The sequence below is a fragment of the Mesocricetus auratus genome, unplaced genomic scaffold (assembly GCF_017639785.1).
Source record: "Mesocricetus auratus isolate SY011 unplaced genomic scaffold, BCM_Maur_2.0 Super-Scaffold_100011, whole genome shotgun sequence".
NCBI lineage: Eukaryota > Metazoa > Chordata > Mammalia > Rodentia > Cricetidae > Mesocricetus > Mesocricetus auratus.
Genome location: NW_024429195.1, coordinates 76,709,424 through 76,732,159, shown reverse-complemented (window position 1 = coordinate 76,732,159; position 22,736 = coordinate 76,709,424). Strand labels below are relative to the sequence as shown.

General features: G+C 41.1%; 1 protein-coding gene across 3 annotated transcripts in view; it reads right to left on the bottom strand.

Moving 5' to 3' along the window:
• Apaf1 (apoptotic peptidase activating factor 1) overlaps window positions 1–22,736 on the bottom strand; it is a 78,373-nt gene that overhangs the window by 16,602 nt on the left and 39,035 nt on the right. For all 3 annotated transcript variants that reach the window (XM_040755070.1, XM_040755068.1, XM_040755069.1), the window contains 7 exons: window positions 22,459–22,584; window positions 17,790–17,951; window positions 13,059–13,187; window positions 9,569–9,694; window positions 7,779–7,898; window positions 4,603–4,719; window positions 1,950–2,075 (listed from right to left, as the gene is read on the bottom strand). In XM_040755070.1, coding sequence (XP_040611004.1) covers window positions 1,950–2,075; window positions 4,603–4,719; window positions 7,779–7,898; window positions 9,569–9,694; window positions 13,059–13,187; window positions 17,790–17,951; window positions 22,459–22,584 — 906 coding nt within the window. The remainder of the gene's footprint in view (window positions 1–1,949; window positions 2,076–4,602; window positions 4,720–7,778; window positions 7,899–9,568; window positions 9,695–13,058; window positions 13,188–17,789; window positions 17,952–22,458; window positions 22,585–22,736) is intronic.

Genomic DNA, 22,736 nt, shown 5'->3' with positions numbered 1-22,736 from the left:
GGGCAGGGGATGACTCCAAGTGTTGTGGCACATGTCTAACCCCAGGAAATGGAGGCAGAAAAACCAGAAAGGTCATCCTCAGCTACATGATAAGTTCAAATCCAGCCTGGGCTATAAAACCCTGTCTTACACAATAAACCAAAAATAAGTACAAGAGGACTGGCCCAGGAGCCAGTATTTGGATAATGGGTTTTACAAAAAGAGAATCAGATTGGACCAGAAAAGAAAAAAGGGGAAAAGAAGAAATAATTCAAGTAAAGTCTGAATCTAAGAATAAGTTTCCTTGAAAGAAAATACCAAAATGAACAAAATAATGGAATGAAATTTCAAAATTCTGAGGCAACAGAGAAGATTTCAAAATCTTCCAAAAAGATTTAAAACCTAGAATGGTGGTACATGCATTTAATCCCAGCATTGGGAGGCAGAGGCAGGTGGATTCTGTGAGTTCAAGGCTAGCCTGGTCTACACAGCAAGTTCTAGGCCTGGCAGAGCTACATAGTGAGATCCTGTCTCAGTAACAAACCAAAAAAAAAAGAAAACAGAATGACTTTAGATTTCTCAAACTAAACTTAGCAGGAAAAAAATGATGTAATATCTTTAAAGTTTTAAGGAGAAATAATTTCCAGCCACATGTAATCAAATACTATATTCTTTCTAACTATATTATGATAGGAGTTGCAACCATGAGGTGCATATGCCTGTAATTCCAGCATTCAAGAAGTTGAGGCAAGAGAATATTGAGTTCAAAACCAGTAAGCGTATGCTCCACAGGGAGTTCCAGGACAGGACAGCCTGGCTACGCAGTAAAAACCTACCTTAAAAAAAAAAAAAAAAAAGAACAGGTAAGCCAGGCAGTGGTGGCGCACACCTTTAATCCCAGCACTCTGGAGGCAGGCAGATCTCTGTGAGTTCAAGGCCATCCTGGTCTAAAGAATGAGTTCCAGGACAGGTTCCAAAGCTACACACAGAGAAACCTTGTTCTGAAAAACCAAAAATGGACGGACGGACAGGCAGACAGACAAGCAAGACAGGGATCGCATTCATGATACCCTTTAGCACACAGTCTGCTTGGTGACTGATAAACGTCTCACAAGCGGCCCCAGGTGCACGTGTGCATGCACATGTGCTGAAGACGGGAGGGGGGGAGGAGAACAAATGCTAAATCCTCACTATTGGGAAGTCAGCAATTCCCCAAGTGGAAAATTAAAAATAGCACTCTAAGCATGCCATATGGAGGCATGAAGGTAAACATCCAAAGACAAGATCTCAAAGATCTAAAAATACCTGAGTATCTGAAAGCCACCAGTGGCAGTTCTGAAGAATAAGAAATGGGGAGGTCTACCCTCCACAGAAAGCCTTGTAATACCACAGTAGTGTTGATGAATGTGTACTAGAACTTAATAAAGGTGAATTCTAAAGGAATATAGAGTAAGCTCAAAGTCTCAATCTATAAAATTATGGCAAACTTCAATAAATAACATCATATAAATTGGAGCTGGGCATGGTGGTACACGTCTGTATTCCCAGCACCCACACGGCAGAGGCAGGATGATTGCCAGAATTTCAAAGACAGCCTGGTCTGCACAAAGCAAGCGCCAGGCCATCTGGTCTACAGAGCAAGGTCCTATCTCAGGAAAAAAAGAACGAACAAACAAAAAAATTTAAGTCAAAATTCAGTCAATAAAATTAAAGAAATTACATGAAAGTGGCAAAAATCTATTTACACATATAAATATGAATATCAAGATAGAAAGAATTCAAATGAATACTTAACTCAAAATAAGTAAGCTTCTCGGTGAACTGCCACCATGCTACAACTCACAAAAAAAATACGAAACAGGAGGAATGTACACCCAAAATAGTCCACTTAAGTGAACGAGCCTCAGCACACAGTGTGTCCTTTCGTTCCTCTCTCTAACAGTACCAATGTTAGCTCATTATCTCCTCACCTGAATTACGGAATCTTCAGAACTGGAAATAAGTGTCTTCCCATCAGCTGTGAACTGCATGTGCCGTACAGCTGCCTTGTGTCCAATCCTAGAACTGAAAACTCTGTTGTTTGGGAGTTCTATAATCTTCAAAGCAGAAAACCACACAGAATTAATACAAAGAAATTAACAATACTTAGGCACTATATCCCCACAATGCATACATGTAAATGCCATGCACACCTGTGCCCCTGCCCCCAGCCCTCATCAAGTATACACTAGAATGGCCACACAGCTGTAGGAACCAAAGGTTCTTTTGAGTGCTCAACTACCTGAGTCATCAACCAAGTGACAGTCTGAGCTCAGCCTCCAAAATAAAAATGGCAATTTATGAAGAATGAGAAAGAAGAAAGGATAAAAATCCCAGATGACACAAGGCAAGCTCTTTGTTAGAAACTAGAAATGAGGACAGAAAGGATGACAAGGGAGACAGGGATACAGGGAGTCTGGGGAACAGTGCGATGGTAACAAGCCTTTAAAAGGTCAAATACAGAGACTTGGAGAGTAGTAGGGGAGCTGCTGAGAGGGACCAGTGCATAAAGTGCTTGCTGCATAAGCATGAGACCCCGAGTCTGACCCCTGATTCACAGGGTGGAAGGAAGGAACTGATGTCCCCACAAAGCTAGCCTCAGATCTCCACACCATACTGTGGCCTGCAAACACACACATAAAAAATGCTCACAACATGGCATCTATACCAAAAATGCTTTCAAATGACCTCATGGGTGTGTGTGCATGTGTGTATCTAGATATACTAGATGATGTTTTAACGCTAACCCATATGTTGGGGGGAAATGAAGCAAAGAGGAACTGTGTGACTGGGGTCCTCTCACAAGTAGGATAGTCAGTGTTCCAACAGAGGAGGCAGGGTAGCACTGACTGCTGAGCAATTCATTCAGAGACTTACACCGGAATACTAGGCTCTGCCGCTTAGGAAAGCTGTGGGGGTTAGGAGATCAGACATCTGTAAAACAAGAATGACTGTGTCTGACATCCATGTCGGCTGTCTGAGAACGTCTGGGACAGTAAAAAGTAGCTGCTGGGCAGGACCATTTGGAATTGCCATTTTGAACATTAGAAATCAATTAAAATAGCCAGATGTTGGCATTTTCACATGGTTCATAATTTATATTATGTGAGGACTGTAAGGAAGTTAAGAATGTAGAAAAGATGAATGGATTTTTTTTAAAGTTTTGAAAGGTTTGCTTTTATTTTACAAATATGAGTGTTTGCATGCATACATGCAAGTGTACTACATGTATGCCTGATGCCTGTGGAGGTCAAAAGACAGCCTTACATGCCCTGGGAATAGAGTGATAGGCAGTTGTTAGTCATCATGTGGGTACCAGGAATCAACCCAAGTCCTCTGAAAGAGCATCAGTGTTCTTAAACACTGGACCATATCTCCAGCCCCAGAGCATGCACTTTTTTTTCAAGACAAGGTTTCTCTGTGTAGCTTTGTAGATGAGGCTGTCCTTAAACTCACAGAGATCCACCTGCCTCTGTCTCCCGAGTGCTGGGATAAAAGATGTGTGCCACTACCACCCAGCTAACATGCACATTTTATGAGGTGTTTTTTCTTCCTCTTTTTTAACTACCTGAAAGGCAGTTTCCATGAACTACAATGGTAATAACAGAAAGAGTAAGATGCTGAGTTGGCAATACAATAAAAAGGAAATCACAGACCCATTCAAAATTAATTCTACACAGCAATACAAAACTGAGAAAACTAAGGAAACCTGTAACTACACAATAATCCTGTGCTTAACAAACAACTGTCAGACACTTGCCTGACTACCCATGTTAGCAAAGACTTTACAATCTTAACTGAATGCAGACCACTGGAGCTGCTAAGGGAGACCTAGCAGTCTGACGTCACTTCCTCTCCACTGTGTGTTCTCCTCTTATGGGATAATTTGACCCAAAGAACATTTGTACAATCCCTTATGAAAAAGAACCCATGGCAAAATAAATGTGGCTAATGCCAGTCTCATTAAATTAGGGAATGACCCCCAAATGCCTAGGTAAGAAAGAACGAGAAAGATCAGTGTTCTCTAGAAGTTATGTAACTAGATAACAAATGCCTTTGTGATGAGTTGTGCATGGGATAAAGCTGAGAATATTTTTACACAAAATGATTTTAATTATAATACCTTCTCTGTGTCAGTACCTGCTTCTTTTTATTTATTTGCTCTTGCTGGGTAAGTTCAGGGTCTGGTGGTGAAGAGGTATGCAGCCAACATCAAATAAGAAATGGAGATGGGACAGTGGGCACAGGGGGCCCTGGACTCACATCTTTAGAATCTGGAAATGGTATCACCCCATGGCTATTTCTAAGAGGGGAAAATGTTGTTTGTATAATTGGTCAAACCTGTTTAGTTTCTTAAACATGTATAAAACAACAGAACAACAGGACAGAGAATAAGAAACACAGAAAGCTTGAGAAGCAATGGTAAAGGTCATGTGAGGAAACACTAACCAAGTTAAGATGCTCAGACTATGGAATGAGGACTACCAGAAAGATCTATTTGGTATGTAGGTGTGCAATGCCAGGCATACGGCTAGTTTTCAGTTAACAACTCTAGTCACAGCTCTGAAGACGAGAACTGAATACCTTAATGGCTCCATCTTCATCTCCAAATGCAACATACTCAAGATGTGGGCTTAGGCAACAGCAACTAACTTGAGTTTCAGGCAGGTAATCGATCTGGCCTGTTTTCCCGGCAATGAGCTAATGAAAGAGACGGCACAGTCATTAGCTTGTGTGTACATTTTTTTGTTGTTGTTGTTGCTATTCTTCAGAAGAGAGACTTCAATTGAAAAATGAAAGAAAGCATGGAAATAACCAAGAGTTCTCAGGGAAGCAACAAAGACTGATCCCAGACTCAGGAGCTGTATTTAGCATCTGATGCTTTCATTTTGTTTCACTTATGTGGCTCAAACACATTTTCATAAAATGAAACAAGCTTTAAAAGGGTTTGGAAAGCAGCTGCTGTGCCCACCACCTGAGACACATCTGTCTGATATGCAGTCTCCCAGCCAGCCCCATATCCTGTCTTTTATTTTTTCACAAAGCCTGTTTTTAATAGGGTTATCATTTGTTATAATACCCTTCTCTGAAATCTTCAAAGGGACTGTGAAACAGCACTGAGACAGACATTACACAATGATAAGTCAAAACTGAAATTTATATACTCCGAGTCACTCACAAATCAGGGTAAATTAAGATTCTGCCCTTCCTTAGGGTGCGGAGATAGATCTTACAGAAGAAACTGGAAACCACAACTTGTGTCACTGGACTTGCAATATTTAAACTACGATTATCCAATTGTATAACCTCTACCTAAGGCTAAGGATTTTTTTTTGAAAGCCTAAAAAAAAAAAAATGAAGTGTCTTAGCACCTCAATTAAAAGGCAAGGAAATACTTCTCAAGCTTCAATATCAGATTCCTTTCTAGCAGTGTTATGATCCGAAAGTCTGAATTACTTCTCAGTATGGCACATGCAATCAAACTGTCTCGGCTATACTGACTATAGGGTTAATTAATTAATATGTAGCTTTTCCTTTGTAACAGTTTGCCCAAAATTCTCTGGCCTATTAGATACTTAAATCAAGATTAAATTACTGCAGGCTGCTGGGGAAGAAAAGTCGGCAATACTCTCACCTAGCTGGGACCACTTGGCACTACCTGTGAAGTAGACTGAGCAACAACGGCATGACTGCTGTGGGGATAACTAGCCTCTTTTTGATTGGATTGTGCTTGCCCCAGAAAGGGAATTCATGCCTGGAACTGTGAACCTGGTGGCCAAAAGTCCATAGCTAAGGAGGTCATAGGCCCTAAGTAGAGACCCTACTACTGCTAAACATGTGTGTTGTCAACTGCTTTCTAGATAATCTAAATATCTATTTTTATGCCCATAGACTAATTAATGCTGCTTTCAGCCTTGGTCAAAGAGTCTTTTTTGCAGTGGGAAGCAGTTAATGCAGAGACACACAACAATAACACTGCTGAGAATTAAGTGATTATCGAGTGTGAGCCCCATGTAGGACATCTATATCACCCCCTCTAAGGCTCAAAGAACATCACAGGAGGCCAAAAGAATGTAAAATAATAAAGAAGTGCGTTGTGAAACACTGTCTCCTAGATATGACATGACCATTGCATGCATGAAATTACAGTAACTATGGTTACCTCCATAATATCTACATGAGATTAAGCCCTTTAACAACTCCATTATTAATGGGTGGGGGGCTTAGAAGGTACTACCCCTCCATGTGGGGAGAAGTCATTCACTGACTGATTGCCACGTTCCAGTAACTAACCCCCATTCCTGTTCATGAAAGCAATCTTAACTCAGTAGGGCATAGGGCACACACACACACACACACACACACACACACACACACACACACACACACACAAGAAACTTGCTGGAAAAGGGTGGGTTCAATGGGAGTGGGAAAGAAACAAGAGAGGGTAATGGGGTATACATCAAAATACACATGTATAAAACCGTCAAGCAGTAGCTGGGCGGTGGTGGTGCACGCCTTTAATCCCAGCACTCGGGAGGCAGAGGCAGGCGGATCTCCGTGAGTTCGAGGCCGAGCTGGACCGACAGCCTCCAAAACAATACAGAGAAACCCTGTCTTGTAAAAACCAAAAGAAAACAAAAAACAAAAAAACAAAAACTGTTAAGCAGTATTTTTTTAAAGACTAAACTACTGAAAACTAAGTATCTTCCTCTGCCAAAATCAAGTTCAACACTTTTAATTGATAATTTAAAAAGTCAACATTTACTTTAATGGAACTACTATTTGTCAGTTAAACTGTCCTCTAAACTCTCACAGATTATGACATATAGTAAGAAAACATTTTTATAGTCAGGTAACCTCATCATCTTTTGGTTATGACAACTGCTATGAAAGATTGCACAGATTTAATTTTAAAAAATGTAAGCATGAGAAATGGTGCCAACACCTGCAATGCCACCCCCATTCCCAGGGATCTCTGTCAAGGTAGTGCCAACTGCACTGAATTTCCATGCAGAGGGCATTTTACTTCAGCTCAGTGGCACTGACCTGCTGGATGACAACATTCCTAGGTTATCTACTAGCTCTGTCACAACCACTCAGAGGCTCATAAATGCCATTCTCTGTCACTGGACCTCTGGGTCTATTGTTTTTAACCAAATGGAGATCAGTCTAAGGTAAGCTGTTGAGATCCCTAACAATGCAGTTATTCTAATATTATCAACACAACCCCTTCCTTCCCCAGAACTAGTAAGTATTCAAAGGTGACTGCACAAATGTGTGAGTAAGTGAATTAGTGAGCATTAACACTTCAGTATGTGAAGTCCAGCTCTCTCCACCCCAGCTCTAATGACCGAGATTGCCCCACTTAAGACAAGTTTTGTTCTTTCAAAGACCCTATTTTCTATCTCCTGAAGAAAAAAACCCTGCAGTTAGTAAGTTCACCCTATCAGACACATCCAAATCACTATGGTGAACAAATTCAAATTTGTCTTTGTGGTATTCTCAAGAGAAGTGATCACAGAAAGTAAGCAAGGTTAAACAAGAGGAGGTTATTTTAAAAATTAGCATCTAATTTAATTCTAAATACTGGCATATCCAAAACTCAACTCAGGAGCCATGTATTTATTCAACTAATGCCTAGCAGGCAACTATTAGAACCATACAATTATGCCTGATCCTGTACCCAAAAAACTAACAGGAAAAAAGGATGAGCTCAACCAAAACAATGCTCCCAACATTTTCTAAAATTCACTCACTTGTAGGCCTCTGATGTTGTCAACTGCAAGGACCATCATTTCATTTTCTTGAAACACAACATCTATCTCCTGCTTTAACACTACAGCAGAGTTCTTGCATACCTTCTTGGTCTCCCAGACCTAAGTAAGAGACAAAGGAAATAAAATAACTGTGTTATCAGAACTCCCTCTGAGATACTAAAAAGACAACTCTTAGTCTTACAGCAAGATAGCAAATTATGACTCACAACTAAAATGCCCAGGATATTTTTAAAAATTCACCTATTAGGCTATAAAACAATAAATATTTATTAAAACATCCTAAAGTAAGAAATAGTTACTATTATATGAGTTGTGGGTTCTGCAGTCAAAATGTCTCTGGGAGTTCTACTTTAACAAAAAACTGTGACATTAGGGAGGTCAACCCAGTGCTACTTGAAGGTAAGGACTGGTTGACACCCATCTACAATAAGACACAGAGCTTACAGCAGAATGTGATGAATAGATGGCTTTGTTACAGTTTTCTTTCCTTTTACAAAAGGAAGCACTGAGTTGACTTATATTCTAGCTCAAGTCTAGGAAGATGGCACACTAAGTAGCACAGGCCTCTCTAGGCTTTTTCTGAACCTAATATTTCATGCTCTTTTCCTAGTGGGAGATAAATCAGTACATATACAGTACTTTGCACGATGTCTGACACACAGTAGCATCAAATAAATTTCAGCTATGATTTGTATAAAGCACTGTAAAGGATGTTACCAGTACCAACTAGGATTCCTGGACTCAAACAGCTAGATGCAAGTCTAAAATATATAAATAAATCAGGGTGCAATGGGACACTGGAGATATAGAATAAATGATATCTATATTTAAGTCAGAATTTGATAGGCATCACTCCAAAGAGACGCAGACTTATACAACCTTAAAGAAGGCAGATGATTCCCAAACACAGAGGCTGGGCAGATCTTAGGACGGCAAAGATTTCAGCAGAGACCCAACCAAGTAAGGTTTTCCACGCATAAGAGACCACTTAAGGGGTTGCGAAGAAGCAGAGCATTGGGGAAACGCTACCTATGGGAATAAACTAAAGGACGACTGAGGCCAAACGAGATCATTCTGTTGAGAAGCTGAATGGGACTTAGAAGTATCTGTTACTTAGATGAACAAAAGAGCAAAAATAATGTAGCCAGATGTGGGTGTCTCAAAGTAACAGTGAGACTACATTGTATATAAGGAAAATGTCTCAGACATTTCATATAATACAGTAAGGAAGAAAACATAGAAAACATAGCAGAGACAACAGATGATGAGGATCTGAATATAGACAGAGGAGTGGAAAAGTAGAGATAAATAGCAATTAAATTAAAAGGTAAAACATATGAGCAATGAGAATTATCACATAATTAGATATGAGAACTAAAGAGGAAAAAGTCAAAAGTCTTCCCAGGAATTGTATGTAGTGTGTGTAAACACTTTACTCACTGGACTTTGCCCAGTAACTGGTCCATAGTAATATTCAATGATATGTCTGAAAGAACAAGACTGATATAATCTATGTAACAAGCATTTACTATTCTAGGATAAGTAAGTACCTAGTAACTTCTTAATTTACCTCCTTTCCTTACCAACAATCTATTTCTCTATAAATTTAGTTTAAATGTTGCTGGGCAGTGGTGTCCAGCACTCTGAGTTTGAGGCCAGCCTGGTCTGTAGAGTGCATTTCAGAACAGCTACGGCTACTCAAAGAAACCCTGTCTTGAAAAAAACAAAACAAAAAGCAAGTAAGTATTTAAAATCTCAATATTTCTCACCCGTATTGTTTGGTCATCAGAAGCAGTCAAAAATGATGAACCGTCAGGAGAAAACATCACACCATGAACCCAGCTTAAATGTCCTCTGCAATCAGCTACCTTTAAGTGTGAATCTATATTCCACAACTACAGAATAAACAAAGAACACAGGAAATTTAATATACCAAGAACACTAAAACTAACAAGAATACTAAAAATAAATAAGAATGATTCAGCAATACTATTTCCACAAATAAAGCCCCAAAACACATTATCAAAATTTAAAATTGGTCTATGCATAAGATGATTAATTATACAACTATATTTTAAATAATAAATAACAGAAATAACATAAATTGCCATGTAGGTATAGGTCAGTTGATACATCTCACATTTAGTGAATACCAGGTCCTGGGTTCACTCCACAACACACACACACACACACACACACACACACACACACACACACACACACACACACACACACAACATCACAAATATATTGTACATAAGGAAAACACCTGAAAACACCTTAAAAACAGCAGAGAGACTAACTGAATATGTTATAATTAATAGTGGAATGCTATGCAAAATGTAATGAGAAAAATACCACAATAATTAAGCTCTATGATACACTGTTAATAGAAAAAAAATGAAGAATATATATTATCTTTTACTTCAGAATTAGATGTATGAAATGTTTAAAGAATTTTATAAAGCATTGTTTTAAAAGAATTATAAAGTCTGGGGATGTGGTTTGGTTGGTCAAGTATTGGCCTACCATGCACCAATAGCCTTGGGTTCAGTCCCCAATACCCAACATGATGGCAGAAAGATCAGAAGCTCAGGGTCATCCTTGGCTACATAGTGAATTTGAGGCCAGCCTAGACTACATGAGATCCTGTCCTTAAAAAAACAAAACATGTAAACATGTAGATGGATATAGATATGCATGCACATGTATACTGAAATCTGCTTAGACATGCAAAAAGATGGTGCCTATGAGATGGAAAATGAGAGAAGGGATAAAATAATAGTGAGATTTCTCTGAATATAACTTACTATAAAGTTTGAATCTGGAATCATACATGTTTTATCTTTTTTAAAATCAATCTAAAAATAACAGGATGAACATAAGCAGCTTCCATATAAGAATATTTCTCTCTAATACTGTCATCTAACCTTCATTTGAACTGGCTGCAAAACCCTACAACAAATGAGTACACTATTGTAGCATGGACTGATGGGGAAGTCCTGTGTATATGTCAATAAAGCACTGTTGGCCAATAGGGAAGCAAGATAGGTGGGACTAGGTGTCGAGGAGGACTCTGGGTAGGAGAAACACGGAGTCATCATGTAGCCCGCCAGAGAAGTAAGATGTCTGTCCAGTAAGAGAAATACTTAGATGGGTTAAATACTTAAGTCAAAGCTAGCCAGTAAGAAACAAGCAAGGCCAACAGCTTCATAATTAATACAGCGTCTTGTGTGTTATTTGGGGACTACAACGCAGCAGAGCCCAGGCGACTGGTAGGGAAAAACCAAGCAGCTGGCAAGGAAAAGGCTTCTCTCTACAATGGACACATTTCTCTGTTTACCCATGCTTATTACAAATTGTCTGCCACTATCTGGCTGCATTTTGTCCTGGGTTCTGCTGTACTTTCCTCAAATATATCCCAGTCTAATGAAGGGCCATATGTGCCTGAGTTCCCCTCATTACACTTTGAATTAGAGCTACTTCATGACTTCAGCATTAGCATGGGCAAAACAAGTACTTCATCACATGCCCAATGGTTTTCACTCGCTGAGTTCCAGTTACAAAATGATTACATGAAAAGCCTGCCTTATCTCTAGAGTCCAAACTGGGAAATGCAGCAATGAAGGACAGAAATTAAGGCAATCCCACCTCTGAACTCTCAAGATCCCCCTCCCTTCTTTCTTTAACTTCGATTTCCCTCATTTGTCACTTGGAGCTTCCACGGCAGAGCCCTAAGACATTCATTGTTTTCTGGAGCTTTCTAAGACGAATAGAGGTAAAGATCTTAGAAATGATAGAGAAGGCTGACTATAAAATTCACCAGAAAATACAAAATTGTAAATATAAACATGCAATTTGTAAGAATTACTGTATTTGTGCTTGGCAATGATGATGCTATCTTAACCAATTAGATATATGACTTCCATCTTACCCTACTCAAATTATCTAAAAATCTGAACTAACTCATTTATTTTAAAAAGAATAGCATCTGGGCCTGGGGAGACAACTCAGTGGGTAAGAATGCTTGCTCTGTAGGCATGAGAACCTGAGTTTGAAATCCTAGCACCCATGTAAAAAGCCAGACAAATGTGTGTAACCCCAGCACTAAGGGGCAGAAACAGGCAGGTCTAGAGAGTTCCCTGACCAGCCAGCCTCATCAAAACAGTGAGTGTTTGTTCAGTGAAAGACTGTCTCAGGGCAATAAGGAAGTGGGTGATGGAGGACGGCATTCTGTGGTCTCTACGTGTGCACCCCGTCACATATACATACCACACACACATATACCAAACAGATATGCAAGAATACAGTCTGTTTCTACATCGCTTACAAGATACGTGTCTATACTATTTAAGAATTGCATGTGAGCAAAGTACATTATATGCGTGTATGAAAATTAGCAAATCCTATTATTTTATCCAATACATTATTATTTTATATGCTGATTTTAAAACATTGAGGGACTAGGAAGAGGGTTCAACGGGTAAGAGCATTTTCTGTGCAAGCTTGAGGACCCAGGTTCAAATCCCCAGCACCACATAAAAAGTCAAGCATGGCTGTGTGTGCCTTTCAAGCCAACATTAGGGGTGATGGCAGGCAAATCCCAAAGTTTCATGGCCAGCCACCAGCTAGTGAGGGATATTTTCTTAAAGAAATAAAGAGAAGCCGGGCGGTGGTGGCGCACGCCTTTAATCCCAGCACTCGGGAGGCAGAGGCAGGCGGATCTCTGTGAGTTCGAGGCCGGGCTGGACCGATAGCCTCCGAAACAATACAGAGAAACCCTGTCTCATAAAAACCAAAAAAAAAAAAAAAAAAAAAAGAAATAAAGAGAAAAGGGATTAAGGCCTCTGTTATGTGTTTGAACAGGCGCACATACACATGCACACACGCACGCGTGCATGCACACACACACACACACACACACACACACACACACACGGTAAAACTAAAAGAGAAACCCTATCTTAACCTAGGAAACCAATGATCATTCCATTGATTCACCAGTCCCGAGCATACACTAGATATTCAATAAATGCTTGGTAAATGATCCTGTCATTCCATCTCTGTAAAATAGTGTCTTCAATCACGTTAAAATAATAAAGCTAATATCATATAATTGAATATCCCAAAGATAGGCTATAAAGAAAACACAATTTTACAAGAAAGCATCCTCAACAGTTAAAGGTTTAGGCAGCCTGATCTTTGTTATCCTTGGATATCTAGAGACCCAGATTCCATTAAAAAATTTCAACTACTCACCTCCACACAGTACTGGGACAGGGCAACCACTGCCAAATGGTCATAGGGGGAGAAGTCACAGTATTGGATGGTGCTGTGATGGCTTGTATGGATCTCTGTCAACAGGTCACTAGTATGAATATCAAAAAGCTGTCAAAATAAAGAGGTATCTATAAAAATAAAATATCTTAAATTACACCCATACTGAATCTAAATTTATTTTTAAAAGATGTTCCTCATATCTCAAATGTAAAATATAAGCCCTGAAGACTTATAGTTAGTTACTGATGACTGGCATAAATGCTGGTAACTATAAATAAGACATAGATTGCTATATTTTAAAATATAGCTCATCTGGAAAGCTACCTTCTCTAGAGAAAGATTCATCACAGATAACCTCTCAAACTGGCCTAGGGAAAAACAAGCCCTTTGTGAATGTGTGAACAGACCAGTCAAGTTACCACAAAAAGCAGTTCTCCCTAACACTACTGACTCAAGACAGGAAATATAAACCTGTTAGCAAAGACGGTCAAAATAATATAGAGCAAAGGCCTGCAAAAATGAAATAACCTCTATCAATTCTTTCCAGAACTCCAAATTATTCGGTTACAATTAATCATTTTCCCATTTTTGAACCAAAAAGTAGTAACAACATTCATTTCAATTCTTGAAAGATTTTCATATTTTGAATTTATTCTTCCAAAGGTTTTGCCAAACGGTAAGACTATGCATACTTCATACACACATTCAGTATGCTGACACAGTCTAGTCAATTAAGAGCCAGACAGACAGTCCTCAGGAAGGAAACAAAAGCTTCCAGTGGGAGCCAGAAAGAGGCTTAGTGAATCCGCAGCACAGGACACATGCAGATGCCAAGTAGCACAGCAGGGAAGGCCAGACACACAGGACGGGAGATCATATTTAAATGTTTCCCAGAGCAGCCTGCTCTTAAACATTAGTGGCTAAGAGTAATAGGGGGAAATGGCAAATGTGAGGTAGCAAACTGTCCCAACTGGGAGATAGGAAACTGTCCCAACTGGGAGATAGGAAACTGTCCCATTTGGGAGATAGGAAACTGTCCCAACTGGGAGATAGGAAACTGTCCCAACTGGGAGATAGGAAACTGTCCCAATCGGGGAATGAAAAAAGAGAAAAGGACTGACAGCAGGAGTAGACTAATACGAGAATCTGAAAGAAATGGAGACAGGAGAATACAAGGGTGAGAAACTCACAGGTACAGGCAACCCTAAGGTAAATAGGGCTTTAAAACAAGGTGTTTTACACAGTATATATCTTTTTCCCTTCCACACTAGAACAGATCTTCTAAACACTTTAAAGTGGTAGGGAGCTTGCCTAGCACTGGGTTCCATTCCCAGGATCAGCCAGGGAGTGAGAGAGAAGCTTTTTTTCTTTAACATCACTGGTTATCTGGATAATGTAAATCAAGCTACCATCTCACACCTACTTGAATGGCTCTAAATTTTTAATGGAAAATAAATAAAAATTTAAAGGGAAAAACAGCAGCAGGTGTTATTGAGATGTGGAGAAGTTAACACCCTTGCAGACTGCTAGCAGAAATGTAAAGGAGGCAGCCACTGTGGGAAAGTCTCCCTCCTCAAAAACAAAAAAAATGAAATTACCACTGTGATTGAACAATTGCACTGTTAGGACTGTACAAAAACGTTATTAAAAGTAGGGTCCCAGCCGGGCGTTGGTGGCGCACGCCTTTAATCCCAGCACTCGGGAGGCAGAGGCAGGCGGATCTCTGTGAGTTCGAGACCAGCCTGGACTACCAAGCGAGTTCCAGGACAGCCTCCAAAGCCACAGAGAAACCCAGTCTCGAAAAAAACCAAAAAATAAAAAAAAAGTAGGGTCCCAAGCAGATGCTCGCTCTCCAGCGTCGTCATTCACAGTACCTAAGAGGTGGAAGGAAGCCAGGTACCTTTACAGAGGAATGAGTTTAAAAACAAAATGTAGTGAATATACACCTAGAGAGAGAGAGAGAGAGACAGAGACAGAGACAGAGACAGAGACAGAGACAGAGAGACAGAGACAGATACAGAGACTGACTGACAGGCTGTCTGTTTAGGTCTGATACATTCTATAACACAAATAAGTTTTAAAAACATTGTGCTCAATGAAATGAATCAAGCATAAATAAACTAAGTATTATATAATTCTACTTGCACAATTTCCAGAACAGATGAATTCATGTGTCATGTTATTAGTCACCAGGGAGTGGGGATAGAAAATGGAGAATTATTAGCTAATTAGTGGTAATGGAGTTTCTGTTTGAGCGAGGAAACCTTTAGAAACATACAGTGATAGCTGGGCAGTGGTGGTGCAAGCCTTTAATCCCAGCACTCAGGAGGCAGACAAATCTCTGAGTTTGAGGTCAGCCTGGTCTACAGAATGAGTTCTAGGACAGCCAGGCCTGCACAGAGAAATGCTATTAAAAGAAAAGAGGAAGGAAGGAAGGAAGGAAGGAAGGAAGGAAGGAAGGAAGGAAGGAAGGAAGGAAGGAAGGAAGGTATAGTGGTGATAGCTGTACTACATTATGAATATAATTATGATGTCAATGATGTACACATTTAAAAATAGTTTGGAAGCACCTTTAATTCCAACTACTCAGGACGCTGAAGCAAGAAGATTATAAGTCTGGGGCAAGCCTAGGTTATACTAGTGTGTTCAAGGTCAGCCTGTGCAACTTAGCAAGATGCTACCTCAAAATAAAAACGAAAAAGAGCTGAAATTGTAGCTCAGTGATGAAGTGCTTGCCTATATCTTCAAGACCCCCAAATTCATACCCTAGTTATCAGAAAAAAAAGTTTAAAATGGCAAATTTTACATCATATATTTTTATCACAACAAAAATCAAATTTTCAATCATCAAATTTTACAAATGCAATGACTGTTTTCTGTTTTTAAGATTGTTAACACACTTGAGACAAAAAAAGGAAATATTGTTCTCCTTGGTTTCCTGCTAGAGGGATATAAATCCACAAGCAATCAAGGACCCAGGGTCACAACTGCTACATCAGTAAAACAAGCACCAAGTTTCCCAGTGAGTTTATACAGAAGTATATCGTAGCATGGGCTTACATTGCCTAAAACAGGAAAACCTACCAGTCATGTCTTCTAAAATTGGTATTAGGGCATACTATCCATGAATCAAAAATGGAAGATGTGGCCCTCCTCACAATCCAACTTTGGACAAACCATGTGACCGACCACTCGGAGCCTCGACCCCCATTATGACCACAGCACTACAGCAATCTGCCCCATCTCGGGTGTAAGTATATTTTAAGTTACGTATTGCTGATGAGTACTCAGAACATGATGCTCTCATGAGATCTGAAAAAAGAAAGTCATTTTCTTGCCATTTACTTTTTCTGTATATCTCTATGAAAATCTCACTGTCTTATTCAGTTCTAAGGAGTATTTCTCTCCTCGGACTCATCAAGTTGCAAAAGAGATAAAAACAAACAAAAACTCTAAGAAGCTAGAGAGATGGCTCAGCAATTAAGAGCACTCACTGTCCTTCAAAAGGACACAAGTTTGGTTCCTTCTGGGACCCAATGCCTCTGACTTCAGTAGATAACTCCACGTATTCACATATATAGACACACACAAACACACAACACATACACATAATTTAAAATAAAATATTTTAAGTGCTTTGAAAATCACCAAAATCAATCTATTTTAATTGTTTTGGTTTTTATTTTAATTTTTAAAATAAATTTATTTCTTTTTATATCTCAGCAGCAGTTTCCCCTCCCCCTTCTCCTCCCAGCCCCTCCCGCCACCTCTACTGTTACCACCCCCAATGCACTCCCCCTCCTTATCTGTACAGAAGGGGCAGGCCTCCCATGGACATCAACAAAGCAGGGCACATCAAACTGCAGTAAGACTAAGAACCTCCTCCAGTATTAAGGCTGGGCAAGGGGACCCAGTACAAGAAGTTCCCACTATTAAGAGTCCCACAAGAGGACCAAGCTACAAAGAGGGTTCATGGGGGGCCCAGATCTTCTTGGGAAGGGGAAACAGAAGAGATTTCTTGAGTGTACTAAGGGTAGGTGAGGATGGGAACAGATTGGGGGACAGGGAGTACTGAAAGAGACTACTGGAAAGGGGGGGCATTTTGGGGGGCAGGCAAAAACCTGGTGCAGGAACCTTACAGGAATCTACAAGGATGACCCCAGCTAAGACTCTTAACAACAGTGGGTTTCTTAATTTTTTTTAAGTAATAAAGAAAATATTCTGTTTCAAATAAATTGAAGTGGGGCTAAAAAAAAAAATGGCTCAGCAGTAAAAAGCAATGGAGCAAAGGCTACTCTTCCAAAGGACCTTGGTTCAATTCCAAGCACCTACATGGCAGCTGAAAAGCATCTAAAACTACAGTTCCAGGGTATTTAGCGCCATCTTCTGGCCTTCATAGGCATTGCAAACACATGGTACAAAAACACACAAAACCAAAGCTCTCGTGCACATAAAATAGAAAAGTAAAAAATAATAAACTGGAAGGAAGACTGACTTGACATTACAAACTGTTCTTGTAGTGTTTGGCTTCAGCGTGTTTCCTGGAAAAGTAAAAAGTATTTCTGGCCTTTCATATCCCCAGAAAGGGGGCTCCCAAGAATTACGAGCAGTTAGGAAGCCTGCCCCAAATCATGGAGGGAAACTGGAAAGTGAAAACTGTAACAGAAGTTGGACCTTTACATCAGAGGGAATTAGGAAAGTACGACTTACGAGGATTCTGTTTTTTGCTGCCACTATTATGGCAGTGCCATCTGCGGACCAGGAACAGCATTTCACCATCACCTCCACATCCTCTTGAGGGTCTTCGGAACTCAGGAAGAAGCGCTTCACGTTAATGCTCTTCTTCTCATTCGCTGACCTCACGTCCCAAAGCTGTTTCCAAGCAAACAAAACTGCTTTACTTCCAACCCACACCTCTGGAAATCCAACTGGATCACTTGTCATACAAACGTACTCTACATAATCAAAGTTTTTACAAACGTCTGGCTTTTAATGAGGTTTTAAGTTAAGAATTCCAGCTTCTATTTCACACACACACACACACACACACACACACACACATAGGTGGGGGGAAAGGCAGTCTATAAAATTAGATTAAAAGTTACCTGAGCTGCACACAGTCTGGCACACCTATAATGCTAGTTCTTTGCAGCTGAGGCAGGAGGATCATGTGTTTGAAGCTAGCCTGGGCTACATGAGATCTCATCTCAATGGGAAAAAAAGGTAACATGGGCAGATTCGAAACTGGCAAGTGCTGGGAATAGGTCATCCTACCCAGGACATTCACACCACTCCCTCTAAGGCCCAGGGAACACAGCAGACGAGGGAGTGGAAAGAACAGGACAGCCAGAAGACAGGGGAAAGGCAGCAAAATGCCATCTTATGGGCAAGAGACAGCAGCCAGCATCACAAACTCAGACCTGCTGCAAACGCCAACACTGAGTGTGCACAAGAACAGACCTGCGGGCCAACAAGATGGCTCAGCAGGTAAGGGCACGAAGCGGAAATGGCTAAAGACTAGTGTTCACAGGAAGAGCAAGCATAGGAGAGACTCATGGCTGGTCACTGCTGCCCCCTGCTGGGACAGCAGGAGATGTGCTTCACATCTACCACAAGCACAGCTGGGTGTCCAGAGATAAGGAGACCCCTGAAAGGAGAAACAGCTACACAGAGAGGAAGCAAGGGCTTCCGCTGGGTTTGGTGGGGCAGTGCAGTGCTGCAGAGCTAACAGCTCCTGACAAATGGGGTATGGACTACACTAAGCCTTGTTCTAGAGCAGCCATACAACTAGAACAAAGAGCAAAGGCCTCTGAAAAGACAGATAGTTACTCTCTCTGACTTAGAGCAGTCAATTCCCTCCTGTCTTCAGAAGGCCTACCATGTCCCAGAACAAGGCTTGGACACACACACACACACACACACACACACACACACACACACACACACACCAGCCAAACCCTAAGCTAACACTTTCCTCTGGGCCAACTGCAGCTCCACTGTGTAGAATAAAACAAAAGAGACAACAGGCACTAACGAGGTTAGCCCCTAACACATACCAAAGATGACAGGTGACATGGCTCAGTGGGGTAAAAGCACCTGCTGCCAAGCCTGGCAACCTGAGTTCGAGCTCTAGGACCCTCATGATGAAGGGAGAGAGCTGACTCCCCCAGCTGTCCTCTGACCTACACACACACACACACACACACACACACACACACACACTTGAGTAATTTTTAAAAGGTTTTAAAAAAATTAAGTGCCAGAAGTTTTGGTTACATCATACAGAACCGATGAGAAATCATACTGTGAGTAGGACAAACAAGGAAACCATTGCTTAGGTTTAGGAAAGTTTTAAAAGTTGACACAGTTTAATTCAATCATATCTACCAAAACTTCACTGCACTGTACCCAGGGTCCCTGTGCAACCTAAGCCCTTGTGCACTTTAAATACCAATCTTTCAATAAAACATTTTGAAATATTTTCTCATTGGGCTGGAGAGATGGCTCAGAGGTTAAGAGCACTGGCTGCTCTTCCAGAGGTCCTGAGTTCAATTCCCAGTACCCACGTGGTGGTTTACAACCATCTAATGAGATATGGTGCCCTCTTCTGGCCTGCAGGAATATACGCAGACAGAACACTGTATACATAATAAATAAATAAATCTTTTAAAAAAAAAGAAAAGAACTCTGTTTTGTGTGAAGTATTTCTGTAAACAGAATACTTCCCTGAAAATATTTTTTTAAAAAATATTTTCTCATTAAGGTCCAAAAAGAAAAACCACATGCTTGTCAACATGATACCCTACAACAGACTTAGAAAAATCACAGAGTCTTTGGGGCATAAAGTAATTTTACAGCTCTTATTCTCTCAGATGATAAAAGCTTCACAAGGCTTTGGCCTTGACACACTGTCATCTAACATCATTTGGCAGGACCTCTGCTTTCCACATGTCACTGTGTAAACCAGCCAGTAACACTGCCTTAATAGCACTGTGGGAGAGCCGTCATCATCACAGGCGGTTCTCCCCAAGAGCGTAGTGGTGTGTGTCCCCACTGCCAGTGACATTCACAATGAATACAGAGATCAAACACCTGTCTTTGAGCAACATGACATACAAACCTCTCAGCCCAGGGTTTTGCACTGACCACACCATGGAACCAGCCTGCGTGTCTGTCACCTGATGACTGGGAACAGAAAGGTAGTACATATTCGCAATGAAGTGGTAGTGAGTGCGAAGACTCGAGACTGACAAGTGCTGGGAATAGGTCATCCTACCCAGGACATTCACACCACTCCCTCTAAGGCCCAGGGAACACAGCAGACGAGGGAGTGGAAAGAACAGGACAGCCAGAAGACAGGGGAAAGGCAGCAAAATGCCATCTTATGGGCAAGAGACAGCAGCCAGCATCACAAACTCAGACCTGCTGCAAACGCCAACACTGAGTGTGCACAAGAACGGACCTGCGGAGGGATGACACCAATTGGCAAGCTAAGCATTAGTGGAGAGACCACCTCGAATGCCCATTCCTGATAATGAACTTGATGTCTGTAACCATCCTGGAGCCTTCATCCAGTGACTGATGGAAGCAGAGGCAAACACCCACAGTTAAACACTGAACTGAACCCAAGGAACCCAGTGACAGAGAGAGGAGCAATGAGCAAATTGGCAAAGAATGGGCTGGCAAAACCAGCAGAGACAGCTGATCTGAACAGGGGAGAGCTCTTGGACCCCAGACCGACAGCTGGGAGGCCAGCATGGGACTGATCCAGACCCCCTAAATGTGAGAGTCAGTGAGGAGGCCTGGGCAACCTATGGGGCCCTGGGCAGTGGATCAGTGTCTATCCCTGGAATACAAACAGACATCGTGTGTCCATAACACAAAGAGGGATGCTCTCTCAGCCTGGACTCTTAGGGGAGTGCCTGGACCCTACCCTGAGTGAAATGACAGACTCTAGATATCCCCTATGTGGAAGGAATTGGCAATAGGTGGGAGGGTAGAGGAGATGGTGGGGAGGTGCGGGAGAAGGGGAGGGAGAGGGAACTGGGATTGACATGTAAAACAAGCTATTTAAAATTAAAATAAAAAAATATTTTAAAAAAAAAAAAAAAAAGAATGGACCTGCGGGCCAACAAACCTGGGGACCTGCGCTCATTCTCTGGAGTAACTATGGGACAAGCAGAGAAACAACTCCTGCAAGCTGGCCTCTGGCCTCATGTTTGTGCTGTGGCACACACACACACACACACACACACACACATAATAAACGTAACAGTATTGTAATCCATGTGGGCAGTACCCTAGCATGGATTGAGAAGAGACTTAGGGGGCCGTACCCCTCACAGCTCAACTATTTGATGCTGATGGGTTCAGAGGGAGGAGGAAACATTGCTTTTGGTCTATACCCACCGGTGACCCACAAGCACACCTACACACAAAATACACACATAACTTTAGAAAACAAGTCTTTAAAATAAAAACAAGAGAGATCCGCCTTGCGTAGAATTGTCATTTTCAGTTTATCCACGTACCTCCTCCCCAAACTTTATTCTGCATAAGCAGACCAAGGAGCACACCATTTTCCTTCTAGCATTTACAACCCAAAGGCCTAGTATAGCATCCAGCACATAGTGCTTAAGATGTAATACATGCCCAAAGCTAAGGATTTAAGCACTGGATTATAAACCATTAACCATTCAAAAATAACGGTATGTCAGAGATTCTTAGAAGCTGAAGGGGAAGGCTCTTTTTCACAGATAGATAAAAATGGAGCCATGGCTTAGATATAGAAACTCTGAAAAAGGCTTATGAGCTGAAGGTGCAGTTCCCAATCTATGACACTGATACCAGAGGTTTCAAAGCCTTAAGAACGGAGGGGGGTGGGGAGTAGAGGGGATTAGGTGCTGGAAAGATGGCTCAACAGTAAAGAGCAGTGCCTGACCTCCAGGAGGTCATGAGTTCAATTCCTAGCAACTACACAGTGCCCTCTTCTGGCATAAAGGTGTACATGCAGATAGCACTCATGCATAAAATAAATGAGGTTTTTTTTTTTTAAAGAATTAAAAAAGAGGGGGGGTCTTAGAGGAAACCAAATTAGGAAGGGGACAGTGGGACCCTAGCCCCTTCTTGGTTCCCTCTTTGCTTCCGAGACACAATTTCTTTCACCACACACTCCCTGTCACTTGCCTTGGCATAGGCACAGAGACAACAGGATCAGATTAAAACCTCTGAAACTGTAAGCAAAGATAGGCCTTTCCCTCCTTTACAGGTTGTTTATCTCAGATATTGTGTCTCAGTTTTGGAATACTACTAACACCAACAGAGACATCATAAGGCTCTCCTTACAATTAAGACCCTCTAACGATGTGCAAAAGCTTACCTTTAATGTTCCATCAGCTGAACAACTAGCCAGGAGCTCGTCATCTGGTGAGAATCTGCAGTGGTTGACTGAATTTGTGTGACCAAACATAGTGTTTCGACATTCTTTTTGATTCAAATCCCACAGCTATTTGGAAAGAAAGATGGGGAAAAACTAGTTAGTACTGGAGCCTGGTGTGGTGAATACACCTATAGTTCCAACTACTTTGAAGGCTGAAACCGATGGGTCACTTGGATCTCAAAAGTTCTAGAACAGCCAAGCAAGAGGAAAGGAGGAAG